Genomic DNA, 14,392 nt, shown 5'->3' with positions numbered 1-14,392 from the left:
GGAATAGAAGCCAGTTCTAGTCAGGCATATATACCCGACATTTCTGAGCGTGGTGTCGAGAGTATTCATAGCACTCGACACCGACTCAAGATGTCCGAGACAACCATATCGTTCGGCACGCCTCCTCCCTTGAAACTTCTCTCGCTCGGTCAGTTATGTAGTTGGTACTGATTTGATGATCCCCTACTGATTAGCACCAAACACGTTCATAGATGGAGGCGGCATCCGCGGCCTGTCCTCTCTCATCATCCTCAAATACCTGATGAAGAGAGTCAGGCCACAAAGTCCACCCAAGCCATGCGAATATTTCGATTTGATCGGTGGGACGAGCACTGGAGGGTAAGAGTAGAGTGCCATCCATACCCCAACTGGAGCCTGCTCATGCGAAGCTCATTTACAGGCTCATCGCCATCATGCTGGGCCGACTTCGCATGGATGTGGATACTTGCATCGCAAAATACCTTGAGCTGTCCTCTGCGGCGTTCCAACTAAAGCGGTCCAAGGCAAATATCTTTGGGAAAGCAAAGGACTTCTGGAAGGCTGACGCCGCCTATCGTTCTGACTGGCTCGCAACTGAGTTCAAGAAGGTGGCCGAGGCCCTCGAAGGAGATGAGCAGGCGACATTGATTTACCCGGACACAACCTGCAGAGTGTGAGTTCAGCGAAGGCGACTGCTTTCGCCTTGGATGCTGATCTTTATGCTTTTTTTTAGGTTCGTCTGCGCATTCACCAAAGCGCTCAACACCCCCGTCCGGCTTCGCTCGTACATGACAGAAGACTCCGTAGAGACGTTATCGAGCACCGGATGTCGCATCTGGGAAGCTGCCCGCGCCACGTCTGCCGCCGCCACCTTCTTTGACCCGATCGTAATAGGCCGGCAAAAATACGTCGACGGAGCGACTGGCTTCAACAACCCGGTCGAAGCCGTCCTGGAGGAAGCGGTATCGATCTGGCCCGATGCCATCCCGGGAATCCAGTGCCTGGTGAGCATTGGAACCGGGGTCCCGGATCCAAAGGACTTTGGCGATAACTTGAAGGAGGTGATAAACACGCTGAAAGCCATCGCGACTGAAACAGAAGAGACGGAGAGGCGATTCTTCCAGAATCACAAGCATCTCGGTCTTGGCGACCGCTACTTCCGGTTCAACGTTGACAAGGGCTGGGCGGGGTGGGCTTGGACGAACATGAGAAGATTGACAAGATCGAGGCGGCGACGGAATCCTATCTGGGAGATCCTCGTGTTAGACAGTTAAGGTGAGCGCATTTCTTGCCGCTGCGGCACCGCGGAATTGTATGTAAAGTCCAGCAGGTTAAATCAGAAATATAAACTTACATGGTCTTTTCACAAGCAGCCCCGGTCACCAAAGACATCAAGGATTCCTACCTCACTTGGTTGACGTATGTCGACCCCCTGCATCATCACAATGATGCTCGGCAGTACCGGACGACAAAGTCGACCGGAGATTGGTTTCTGAGGGGAGAGTTTGAACGGTGGAAGACCCAACGACGGTCTTTTTCTGTGGCTCTGCGCCAAAGGTTTGTCCCAATTCAACGATGAAAAAAATGGAACATGTCCTCGACTGATTGGTGTCAGCCGGGTCCGGCAAGACTGTCCTGAGCTCTGCCATCGTCGATGCTATTGAGCAGTAACAGCTGGGAGCACTGGCCTACTTCTACTTCTCCTTCCAGAGCAAGGAATGTCAAGACCTTCGGCATTTCAAGTACTCGATCCTGATCCAAATCGTCCACCATCTTGTCCGGCCTGATCCAAAGCATCATGACCATTTCTACGTGCCAAAGGCGTTCTGTGATCTGTACGAAGCGTATCAACCGTCCCGAAATCCCAAGATGGAGGACCTGGACGCAACGTTCCTCGGCGTTCTCAACGAATCAAAAGAGACATATATTGTAGTTGATGCCCTGGACGAATGGCCCTCCACAACAGATCGAGAGGACGTCATCACCTTTTTGGCCGAACTCTTTCGCACGGCCCCCAGCGGCATTCACATCTTGATCACCAGCCGGCGAGAAGAGGATATTGAACTCAGCATTAGTCAGATTCCGAACCAGAAAAGCATCGTCCCGTTTGAAATTGCCAAAGTCAACGCCGACATCCGAGCCCACCTTCAGGACCGCATGGCCAAAGTACCCTACCGGAGGTGGTCCGATTCTCTCAAGAACAAAGTCGTCAACCACCTGACAGAACTGGCCGATGGCGTCTTTCGCTGGGTGGACCTCCAGATCCGGGACCTGGCAGGAAAGGCCCGAGAGAAGGACGTTGATCGCGCCCTCCAACGACTGCCAAAGACGGTGGAAGACACCTACCAGCGAATCTTGAAGCGCATAGATGAAGAAGACTATGCAGAGGAGGCCACTGCCGTTCTTTGATTGCTCGCATATGCAGGTCGTCCTCTGCTCCTCCGCGACGCGGCGGAAATTGCCGCTTTCAAGATCACCAGAGAGGAGTCAGCGTCTGATCAGCATGACGAATAGTCAGTGTCATTCTCCCCCAATAACCAGCCCCTCGTGGGTCCGGCGGATTCTGTCCGGACTAGTGATCGTATCGGGCATTGACGATCATCAATCATCCGTTCAGGACGACGTCCCCAATAATCATAATGGGACCATCTCCTTCGCCCACTTGTCGGTCCGGGAATACTTAGAAAGCGCTGCGGTGTCTCCACCATACTCCCGTTTGACGAACAAAGCCAGCCAGTGGTTTATTCTCAAATACTGCTTGGCATATATCCGTCACTACGACGGCACCCCCGAACCATCCAAATCGGCTCCGTACCGTCTTCTCCTGTATGCCTGCAAGTATCTGTGGTATCACGTTACAGCGCTATGCGGCGGTGCAGACCAGGACATCGTTTTGGCTGCTATCAAGGCGCTGATTGCGCCGCAGCACAAAGCTCATGGATCTGCGTTCGCATTATCGGTCCGGGCAGCACCCTTTCTAACGGATGACCAGACCGGTACGATCACTCGGTCTGCCCTCAGCCACTGTCTCGATGCAGTTGACAATGAGGGGCATTTCGAAGAACTCTCGTTCGATTTAGAAGACCCCTCAGCTATTCATCAGGTCTCAGGCCTGGGCGAGAAGGCATTAGTCGCGCTGATGCTTAATGCTGGGGTGGATGTGAACGCAAAGGACTGGGATGGCCGGACGCCATTGTCATGGGCCGCAGCCGGTGGCCATGTCGAAGTGGTGCGCTTCCTTCTTGACAGCGGAGCCACAGCCACAGAAGTTCTTGAGAAAGACACTTGGGGCGCGACTGCACTCGCCATGGCCGTGGCGGGAGGATATGAGGAGGTGGCACGAGTCCTTATTGAGAATGGGGCGGATGTGGAGCGCCAGTTGTGAGGTTGGGGAGCGACAGTAGGACGACAGCGCTCCATCTAGCAGCGGCACACGGTCACGAAGGCGTTCTGAGGATCCTTCTCGAGATGGGTGCGGATATCCAAGGCAGAGGATGCGAAAGGAAGGACTGCAATTGCACGTGGCCGCGCTAGGCCGGTCAGGCGTGCCGCGAAGTCTGTTCCTACCAGCGATGCCCGAATCGACCGAACCCCCCGCACACAAGAAGAGAATGACTCTGCAACTGCTCGTCGAGCATGGGGCCGATATCGATGCAGTTGATGAGAACGGGATGACACCATTGTCTTTGGCGGTGGTAGGGGGCAATGTCACCGCTATCCAGGTGCTCCTCGAAATGGGAGTCACTGTTAATGCAACAGCAGAGCCACTTGTTTACTCCGCATCTAGCAAGGGAAACAAGGCGGTGGTAAGCTTGTTAATAGAACTGGGTTTTGATGTCAACGCAGAAAGAGAGGGTGGATGGACGCCTTTACACGTAGCGGCTGCCAAAGGGTACAAGGCCGGGTTCGAACTCTTGTCGACAAAGGGGCAAAGCTCGACGCCAGGAATGAGTCTGGGTGGACAGCGTTGACCATGGCCACTGCCAATGGACACCTTGCCGTCGTAAGAGTCCTGATAAAAGGCGGTGCAAATCTGGAAGTGACGAATAATGATGGGAGGACAGCATTGCATGAAGCCGCCGCGAAAGGGAAACGCAGGATATTCGATCTGCTAGTCGAGAAAGGGGCTGATGTAGAGGCCAAGGACAAAGATGGTTTGACGCCTCTGAGCCTGAGAGAAAACCATGTCGCCAGTAAGGATTCTCGAGGATCTGAAGAGGATTCGGAAGACGACTCCAAATATTTCATCATGAGGAAGTTCAGAATCGACTAGAGCCTCGAGTCGTCTGGGTATAGGGAGGCAAAACCACTTTATATCTATTGACAAAAGCACTTCAAGGAGAATTTGTGTTTCAGCTGATTGCAGATTGCCAATTAACGAGGATACTCCAGGGAGGTCGGAGGAAGCAGTCCATCCACGTGATGGACCATGGACTCCGCATGTGACCTGAGGAAGGGACGTCCATGTACCCGAAGGTTGAAGGTACGGCATCGTACAGCGACAATTTGTATACATTTTTTTTTGTTTGCACCAGGAGAAACAAGGGACGATTGCGCTGAATTTTATTCATCTATTCATGCTCGATTCTACCCAGATATCTGGTATAAATAAAGATCATCCGCCCACAGGTACCTGCCAAGGACGCAAAATTCTATATAATTTCCTAAAATGGCTGTATAAAAGTGCCAACTCAGCTTTATCAAATAAGGTATCATACTAAAAGAGAAAAATAGGATACTAATTTTCTAAATTTTTTTTAAAGAGATATGGTAACCCCATTCCCCCTATCCTATCCCACGGTCCTAGCGATCCCATTGAACTACACAGAACGATCAATCAAGCAATTAATCAAAGAATTAAACTTTTTATTTTATTTCATCTGCACAGTACATACAACAACCTAGCCTGGATGCGACCATGATCAAAAGAATGACTGACTGACTGACTGAATGACCGAATAAATAAATAAATACCAATCAAACCAACCCATACATATGTTGTTATGTGACAATCAACCAAGCCATGTCCAGAGAATGAATCATAAACCAAACCTATGTCATATGTCCGTCCGTCGTATGTATGTACGTACTGTACTTGTCTTGAGGCTAGTCTGCTGACTGGCCTGACTTGATTATTGATTACAAGTTCGGTTTTCGTGTCTGTTTAGAAAACAACCCCCACAACGGCAACCAAAAACGCGTACAGAGCCAGCAGTGATCCAGGGAATCCGGTGCTGGGCACAGCGTCGTTGCTGGTCACCACGCTCTTCGACGGGCTGCTTGCCGAGCCAGAGCTGGTGCCCGTGGAAGATCCTGATCCGGAGCTAGAAGTAGAGTTGCCGGTGCTGGAAGAGTTGCCGGCGCCCAGGCCCGACACTGGGTTGATGCCTGCAGAAGTAGAACTTCCAGATGCGGACGCAGACGCCGTCGCCGTCGAAGTCGCAGTCGCAGTCGCAGTCGCCGAGGGGTCAGCGCTGCTGCTACCGCTGGCACCGGTCGTGCTGGTGCTGCTGCTGGCGCTGGCGCTGGCAGTGCTGCTGCTGCCAGAGGCCGATGTAGCCGACGTGGCAGACGTGGCAGACGTAGCCGACGCAGACGAGGCAGACGAGGAGCCGCCGATCTTCTTGATACTGTTGGCAGAGCCGCTGTTGTCGCCATACTCATACTCGGCCGCCGGGTTGGCGTTCTTGATGGTCACCGACTGCACGTACATCTTGAACGGCGCCTGTGAGTAGTCCGTCTGGCCACCAGCCCATTCGATCGTGCCCGGAGGGTTGCTGGGGTCGCCGCCAGCCCAGATGCCCAGCTTCAGGCGCATCGGCGTCTGCGGGTAGTACTGGCCGTTGCTGGCCTCCGCCGGGGTGAGCGTGCGCACCACGTTACCGTCGATCAGCCACTGGATGCTGTCGGGCGTCCAGTTGACCGTGTACGTGTGGAAGGTCGTCTGCGGCGACGACACGGACACCCACGTCGCGCGGTCGTAGGAGCCTGTATATCCTTTGCCAAAGTAGTTGGTCTCGATCTGGGTCGTGTCGCCGCCCAGAGCTTCCTACAGAAAACGTCAGTCAAGCCCTTTATTTTCACTCTTTGCTGTCATCCTACCCAGTCCACTTCATCCAGATCATCCGACTCCAGCACGATGCTGCTGACAATGCCCGTGCCCGGAGCCGCCTGCATCTTCACCTCGGCCGTGCCGAAGAAGAAGTAGAAGCCGGTCTCGATGGTCGGGGCATCGCCCTGCTTGTTGATGACGAACTCGGCGCCGTTGGGGCCGTACGAGATGGATCCGGCGGTGATGTTCCAGTCGGGCGACTCGCCTTTGGTGAAGTCGGTGGTAAGTTCGGCGCTGTTGAGGCCATTATCGGGAGGGCATGCTGCAGGACGTTAGCTCAGAAGCGCATGGTAGTCCGTCGACTAACTTACTCTGCTTCAAGGGGTTGCAGGAGGTGTACGTCTGGGCGACCGCGAACGGCAGGGCCGCCGCGAGCAGCGCAGCCGACTTGATGTACGACGGCATGTTGAGCGAATGGACAGAATAATTTCTAACGAGGGATATCGAAGTCGCTGACCTGGGATTCAGCGCTCCAGGAAAGAATATGAACAACGAAGGAGGACCCGTTCAGCGAACGCAGTACTAACTAATAGCGACAGCCCGCTGGACACATTGCACGTAGGGTGGTGGGATTGCGAGGTGAATTGTCCTGAAACGGGGCCCAGTCAGACTTATGAGTGCCTCGAGGCCGTCAGCTGCTCCCCCGCACGTTAATGGATCGCCTTATTGCAGCGCGCTGGGTCAGTTCGTCGCTTGCGTCAGTGATGAGGCGTCTTCCTGAACGCGATGGGCGGAGAATCGCTGCAGTGGGGCGGCGATGGCCGGGTGCGTCTGTTTACCCAGCGATCGGGTTGTTTCGATGCCCATTCAGGGGAATCAAGAGCTGGTCAGTGGCCGAAAAGCGCATGGTGAATGGCGTGGGCCGGTGGAGCATTGCATGGCAACAGCCGATCTGGTGCGTGGAGACATTCCTCGTAAGGCTTATCGGTTGCCGCATGCAGCTGAGACAAAAAAACGCACCTGACTTAAAGAGTCATTGCAACAGGACTACGGAGTATACTCCGTAATACTACCTTTCCACCGTCTCTGCGCATTGCATAAGCAGCGAGGCAGCTGACCCGTGGTGACTGGCGTTGTGCGGCTGGATGGTTGCGTGTCCTGACTTCGCCCCCAGAGACGCCGGTGGGGTCGCAATGGGGCGATCGATACGACCCAAGGACGCTGCTTAATGCGACGCCCAGTCCACGGCCCCAAGTCGAGAACCAGAGGAGCAAGTCCTGTGGAAAGAATTAATTAGTAGAGGATGACTGCCTGACTCACTGAGTGAATTGTGGCTGCGTTCCAGTCAGCACCAACTGCCAGTTACAGACAACAACATCATCAACAACAACAAAAACAACACAACACCAAGACAAATAGAGAAATATATTCTGCTGCTAGCTGAGCTAACTTGCAGCTAGCTGCAATCGGCATGCAGCTATTGAACCTTGGCTGCTCAAGCTCATCACGTGCTGACTCAGCGGGTATTGCCGTACCGAACCGACGATAGACGCCAGAGATCGATCTGACTGGTAGAAACCAATCACGTGACTCTAATTCTCTCTCTCGTCTTATTGGTTGAAATTCTTCATGTGATCGATCATAACTTTCTATCATCTGATTGGTTCACTGATAAATCACGTGAGGAATTGGCAATCATATGATTTCGCTTACATTATCAGGGGAGCCTACTCCGTAACTATATGAAGCGGGCTTACAGTTCGGCGTAGGTAGAAAAAAAGCTCCGGGTAGGTAGATGGAAATTTAGCGCCAACCGGAAAAATGCATCTACCCACTCCGAGAATTTTGAACTATTCTAAAATAGGTGATAGTTCTACCAGTTCTACCTACCCGGAGCTTTTTTCTACCTACGCCGAACACAAATGAATCCTACCTTTATATATGAAGCCCATATGAAGAGCCTATACGGAAGCCTGTAGGAGAGGCTATACAAATCCTATACAATGCCTATAGGCAGCCCATGCTGATTGGCTGAATGAATGTCATTACTAAGCGCTGCACAAGGACGTAGGGCCCTTTACACCCTAGGGATGTAGTTTAAATATATATTTCCCACTGGACTACGGATTGATCATTACTGCACATAACCTTATTGTCATTCCGAAGAATCGTCCAGGCCTGGTTCAGGCCGTCAGTGTTGCGGTACGATGCGGCATCTGCGATGGAAGGACCCTCGACGGGAAGCATGGACGTTCCATCCCTAGTCACATGGGATGCCCGTGACTCGGGTATGGTTATACCATTCCTTGCACGTAGTTGGAGGATTTTTCCTCCATCATCTCATGGCTTGCCCTTTAGAGCAATGCATTACGGCATTAAGCATTGACAGTCAGAGTCAGAGTTTAGATCGCCAAGGGCGGCTCCGATAATAGCATTCTTCAGGTTGACCAGGGATATCTGGCCTGCAAGGATACCGATCTCGATCGATCGATCGATCGATAGTGTCGTTTTAGTATGCGATGCTGCCATGAGCTTGGCAAGCCCGGATCCTTCCAACAAGGTGGTGGAAGTACCATGTATGTGCATGCGTTCACCGACTTGAGGGATTGGTGAGATGGTAGATAGTTCTCTAACAATCTCCGTAAATATCCCAAATCTAGCCTCTTGACAGTAACATTAGTTTTAAGTGGTACACAATCCAATACTGTCGACCTTTAACCCGCTCAAAATCCGGAAACCAAACTGCTCGTAATGACTGCAACTCGGTCCTCCCGAGGACAGAGCAAGGTGCCATCCTCCATCATACAACATTGCTCCAGCGCCTCTGTGTTGGCCCAGTCTCGGGGTATGAAGTAGTGGCGTCTGATCGCTCCGGCGATGTAAGATCCCAGTTGGAACGTACAAACCCACAGGTCTTGGTCCAAGAAAACAAGTCTTGATCCCGCTAGGATGCCAAGGGGAATTTCGACTCGTGCCACGATATCTGGCGGAATCTGACGGAACGTTAGTAGTCCTGTCGACTTCTCTGCGGTCGCAGAATCCGGCGTCGAGTTGTCGAGGATCAGTAAGCGTTTCGTCAGTTGTCCCTTTCCCGAGCCGCCGTCTTTGATCTGAATGAGTACGTGTCGGCCGTCCTGTGTTGCCATCGCCCTATTAACCAGCGAAGCTGATCCATTCTCGCTGGTGCGGTTGATTGACAGTGTTGCCAAATCAGGAACTGAATTGCCTTCTGCAGACAACCTAGATCTGTCTAGGCCATCGACTTGGTAACGAAGGCTGGGCTGCTCTACAAAGTCACGCCACTGATAAACCTTCACGTCATGTGCCCCAAACCCCAGAAAGAGATGCTTCTGTAAGGGATGCGGGAGCCATCTGCGAGACGCTCCATTTTTGAGCGACGTAGAAACTCTCAACACGCCTTCATAAATTGCCCAGACATACCCATGGTCATCAGTAATGATCAGCAGCAATCTTGCGTCCTGACTGAAGAGCAGCTGGTGTATACTGCGTCCTTCCAGGGCGATCTTGGGGCTGGGCATGGATTCTATTTTTGTAGAACTTCTCAGAGTGCCAGCTTCACTGACCAAGCGTTTGACAATAATGTCTCCCCCAAGATCGGCACAAGCAATGTTCTTGGCATCCTCGCTCCAAACAAGGTGGCTTACACTGAGCATATTCATGAAACTTGCAAGCTCAGTGACCTTTCCTGCACGAGCATCGAACAGATCCACTGTACCTTCCTCGTTGCCGACACAATACAGTGAGCTGCTAGGTGCGATAGCCAGCACCGAAACGGCTTCATATTGCGTCAGGTATGCTTCTGAGGCTTGCGATACCGAGTGTAACGTTTGGTCTTCACTAGATGTGTCACTGAATGCTTCGTCGGACTCGGAGAAGCGAATGAGGCTGTTGGACTCCCAGGCGTTGACGGAACGGCCTCGCAGGTCGTAGAATCGCCGACAGTCAGGACTGAATGCTAACTCGGTCACCAGATCAGAGGAAGAGAGCTGATAAATGACGCTAAAATAAGCAAAGTTCCAGACTCTGACAGTTCCGTTGCTACTGCTAGTAACGAAGAGCTTGCCATCAGAGCTGGCTGCGATTTCATCGGCAACCGACTGGACCTCTTGAGTCTCGTCTGTTACTGGATGCCACTTGAATATATTGCCGTCCTTGTAAAGACCGATGATATGCCCAGAAATGGGATTCCAAGTGAACCGATCGACCGCAAACCAGCCAGACGAAGCGTTGACGCCATCGATTCGTGGCCCTTTGACTCTCCTGCATCGGCCAATGCATCGTGCCTCGTTTAATGCCCAGACTGAAAGAGGGTATCCCCGATAGGAAACACCAACTTGAGATGCGTCTCCATTGAAAGCAATACAGACGGGGGAATTCACGAACGCGCCTTCAATCTGGGCGGTTTCACGGAGTAAATTCGGATTTAGAACATACCATCCTGCGTCGAAATCATCAACGAGAAGATATCTTATCACCCGATCATTCGATCCGATCAAGACCTTTTTGTCGTTCTCTGAGAATGTAATCGTCATAGCTCTGCTGCCAACTGGATTGGATGTGCAAGACAACAGCTGTCCTGAAGGAATCGACCAAAGCTTGGTACTCCGCAAGCCGTAGGTAATAAGTTTACTGCCACCTTTGTTGAAGCACATCGCTGTTACTGCTTCATGATGGCACAAGGTGCACGCATCGGAGAAGTTGTCAGATCGCCAGATATACACGGTCCCAGATGAACCCAGGACGGCCACATACTGGCCTGCGCATTCAATTTTCCAGCCTTGATCGCCATTCGGGAGAGTGATCCTGACCAAGTTATCGTGCCAGTCCTCATTCGAAATTCCAGAAACAAACACCTCTGCTGATCCGACCTCGTGGAATTGCCGGTGGAGAATCGACTTCTCCGGACAAAACGGGGGCACAAGCTTGTAGAGTGCTTCTGGGTTGGATAGCAGGTGCCTGCTAAATTTGCCAACCACTTTGACGAGATCGATAATCCACTGATCAAGGAATTCCAGATCCGAAAGTCTATGAAGCATGGGATTCTTGGTGACATTCATTTTGCGGTTTGCGTTCACAAAAGATGAAAGTGCTCTGGCCGCTTTCACCAACGTTTCTAGTTGATGGACAAGCGCTAGTAAGTGGATCCATACAAGCACGGAGGGGCCTCTGAAAAATTGAAGGAGCATATCAAAAACACTGTTCGAGGTTGCGTCAGTATGCTGGAGGTGATACGCCCACGAAGTGGCAGCGTAAAGCAAGAATGGCTCCGTTGTTCGGAGTGCAGATTGTCCTTGTGTAACTTTCATACGCAGTCCCGGGTCCAGCAGGGCTGAAATAGCGCTCATAAAAAGCCTCTTGTGAGCCTTGATCGGGTCTATCGAGACCTCGGATTTGGATATTTTTATCAGATAATCACGGGCAGTCTGATGCACCATTCCGATTTGCCCTGTTTGGTCAACCACGACGAACTGCCCACAAACCTCATGGATTGTTCTTCTAAGATCGAGAAATTCTGGGAATTTAGGCTTTAGTGCTTGAGCAAGCTCTTTTATCGTCAATGCACGACGTGCGCAGATTGTCCACAGAAGAAACTCCTTTGCCAGAAGCTGGTCGCTCTTTCTGCCACTATTCAATATAGCCAATTCCATGCGCTCGTAAAATCTGTTCATGTTACTTGGGATTGCATCCAGAGTCTCCTCGATGGCTTCCTCTGTGTGACAGTGGAGAATTTCCTCCAGAACAAGTCGAACCCATAAAAAGTTTCCATCTGCACGGTTCATAATTTTCTGAGCAACTTTTCGTTTCAGCTTCTCACTGCCACGCATCTCTGTGATTTCTTGTTCCACGAATGCGCGGATGTCATTTGAACTGTTGTTCAGAATGCCCTTTTCGATCGAATTCACCGCAACAACGCGAGAGAGTTGATCAAACGCACGAGTCAAAACCTCTGTTTTTCGGCTGGTGAGAAGTAGACGCACCGTCGGGGACGATCCTTCCAGACAGCGAAACAGACCAAGTAGCGGCTTTGGTGATTCTGATTCATCCAAAGCGTCAATAACCCAGTAGAGAGGATGCGAAAGCTGCATCTTAAACAGGACGGACTCGTATAATTTCTGCCATATGAGGGTAACGTCGGCCTTCTCGAGCCTAAGTCCTGCCTTCCAAAGGTCAATCAAACTTCGCCTAAAGTCTGGGTTGGCTTTTGCCAACTGGCTCGCAATTGATCTCAAGAGACTACTTGTGGACCGTTTCCTCTGGTCCCCGAAGCGGAAGAAGAAGTATTGGCATGAGACGCCTAATTCGCGAAGGTGATGAATAATATACGAGGACAGGATGGACTTGCCGCTGGCAGGAGGTGCACTAAACCAGACAATGTGCGACCTTCGGGATTCGTCCAGCCAATCTTGCATAATAGGCTCTTGGAGGATCCAGCCACAGGTACCTGGCGTCCATCGATGTCGAAAAAAGTTGAAATCCTCTTCCGGGTCAAAAGGCATTGCCAAAAGTTCCTCAACTGCGGTCGCATCGTCGGGCGTCAGCTCGTTCACAATGTCCACCCTTTTCAGTCGAAACTGAGCAACAAGAGACTTCATCATATTGAGCACGGCAATATAATTTGGATCATCAGGACCAGAATATTTGCACACATCATGGTGGTTTGCGTTGAGATTCCTCGAGACTTCCTGTGGATATCCTAATGTCGCCGTGTCCTTGGTAAGAATCATTAGATTCGTCAGACCGACGCGAGTCGCAAGGGTTTCATAAAATGACACAATCGATAGTCTGGGTGCGACGTGGCGAAATTGGTCGTTCACCTCTTCCAGGATCGGCGAGCTTCTCTTGAGGTCGTCAATAAAGCTTTTGGGTGACTGAAACGTTGCCATAAGCACCCTGTTCAGGATCGTCGCTAAGTCTGTTCCACGATGAGGAGTAGCAAGGAAGACGATGCCAGATATTGCATGGACGATGCTTTGATATCTCTGATCGTTCTGACCCTGAAGATATGCCTTTTTGACCACTAGGCCACCCATGGAATGAGCAACGAAGACGATGGGAGCTTTCCCAATTCCGAGGTCTTCTCCTCGGTCATCCCTACCAAACCCCATTTCGTACAACAGTTCCTTGGCGAAATCAGTAATATTGTTGGTGCTCCTCGACGCACCAACGCCAAAACTGGCATTGTATCCGAAGGTCAAGATCCGACACTTTCCTATGTCGGGATCAAGAGGCAGCCAGAGTTCAGGCCAGAAGAAATTCGGGTCATGGTTCCTCGACCACGTCTTCCTGCTGTCGCCTCCAAGACCATGAACGAATATAATGTCGACTGGAGCAGCAGCGGCGGGTCGATGGATGACATGGAGACCCAGCGTCGTGGCTTTTGGTTGCGGAGAAGGACTCGGACGGCGACTCGAGGCGTGACTTCCCGGAAACAGACCACGGGATCTGCTATGAGATCTACCACCCAAGGCAGGAGCTCTGCCATCATCGTTCACCAAGGCTGCGGGGCCTTTTCCCTCTGCTTGCGTTGCATGCTTGTGCGATCGACTCGAACGAAACCTTTTGAACTAGAAATCATCGTCAGTGCGAGTCCAGGATGCCTACAGCGGAGGACAAACCATCGTCAAAGCGGGTGGCCGACCGAGCTCGACAGTCCCCAGCCTTGGGTAGGGTTCCCATGGGCAAAGCGAAGCAAAGCAACGACTGTCGTGAGATGGCAGTCTGGGCGACAAATAAAAACCAGAGAGCCAGTAGCAGCCTTCTAACCAGAATGCTTCTGTGTCTGCAACCTCCCGCGACAGCCTGGCGGTTTCCCATGCTCAAGAAAAGGCCAAAAAGCATCAGCGCGGAGGGCGGACTGCAGCTCCAGGTAGGCCACGTGCCTCTATTTATGTGCCAATGGTATGGTAAGCGTCGCTGGAAATCCATGCTTCACACAGCCAGTGACGCCAGAGCTGACAGTTCTACAGGAGGGAGCCAAGTCGGACGTTTGCAGCAGACGTCGAGTGCTATTCGCGGACAGAGACCATAGTGAGAGCGCAGCTGCCCCGTGAGGAACTGCCTGGCCTTGCAAGGACAACTAAATGTGGCCATGTGCATTGGCGCGGTGCACGCCAGCTACGACTTCACGCTCTGTTTGGCCCGTGGCATGGGACGGGTAAGCGCTTATCTCGGAGACCCTGTCACTGCGGCTGAGATGCATCGCCCCGCACAGGATGACTGAGTATGGATGGAGGACTGCTGGGCAATCTATTTATTAGCAATGGCCTCCTTGACTATGGAGCGCATATTGATGTCCAGGAGCGATACCAGAATCTATTCCCGTGTCGATAAATGTCAATG

At 51.9% G+C, this 14,392-nt stretch overlaps 3 protein-coding genes across 3 annotated transcripts; 1 reads left to right on the top strand and 2 right to left on the bottom strand.

The window, feature by feature from the left end:
- Nucleotides 1–90: 90 nt before the first annotated feature.
- Nucleotides 91–4,252, top strand: T310_2722 (uncharacterized protein; the record flags this gene model as incomplete). The annotated part of the gene is made up of 9 exons (XM_013474387.1): nt 91–148; nt 213–339; nt 401–652; nt 713–1,168; nt 1,353–1,398; nt 1,654–2,310; nt 2,366–3,360; nt 3,407–3,785; nt 3,830–4,252. 9 exons carry the CDS (start codon nt 91–93, stop codon nt 4,250–4,252), a joined length of 3,393 nt encoding a protein of 1,130 aa, XP_013329841.1.
- Nucleotides 4,253–5,143: 891 nt separating this feature from the next.
- T310_2721 (extracellular cell wall glucanase) lies at nt 5,144–6,496 on the bottom strand (the record flags this gene model as incomplete). Its single annotated transcript, XM_013474386.1, has 3 exons — nt 5,144–6,028; nt 6,082–6,353; nt 6,403–6,496. 3 exons carry the CDS (start codon nt 6,494–6,496, stop codon nt 5,144–5,146), a joined length of 1,251 nt encoding a protein of 416 aa, XP_013329840.1.
- A 1,902-nt stretch (nt 6,497–8,398) lies between these two features.
- T310_2720 (uncharacterized protein) lies at nt 8,399–13,671 on the bottom strand (the record flags this gene model as incomplete). The annotated part of the gene is made up of 3 exons (XM_013474385.1): nt 8,399–8,687; nt 8,942–13,617; nt 13,669–13,671. 3 exons carry the CDS (start codon nt 13,669–13,671, stop codon nt 8,399–8,401), a joined length of 4,968 nt encoding a protein of 1,655 aa, XP_013329839.1.
- Between the last annotated feature and the right edge of the window lie 721 nt (nt 13,672–14,392).

The sequence above is a fragment of the Rasamsonia emersonii genome (genome assembly GCF_000968595.1).
Source record: "Rasamsonia emersonii CBS 393.64 chromosome Unknown ctg1118621760037, whole genome shotgun sequence".
Classification (NCBI taxonomy): Eukaryota; Fungi; Ascomycota; class Eurotiomycetes; order Eurotiales; family Trichocomaceae; genus Rasamsonia; species Rasamsonia emersonii.
The sequence above is the reverse complement of the archived record's forward strand: the minus strand, read 5'-3'. Positions and strand labels throughout refer to the sequence as shown.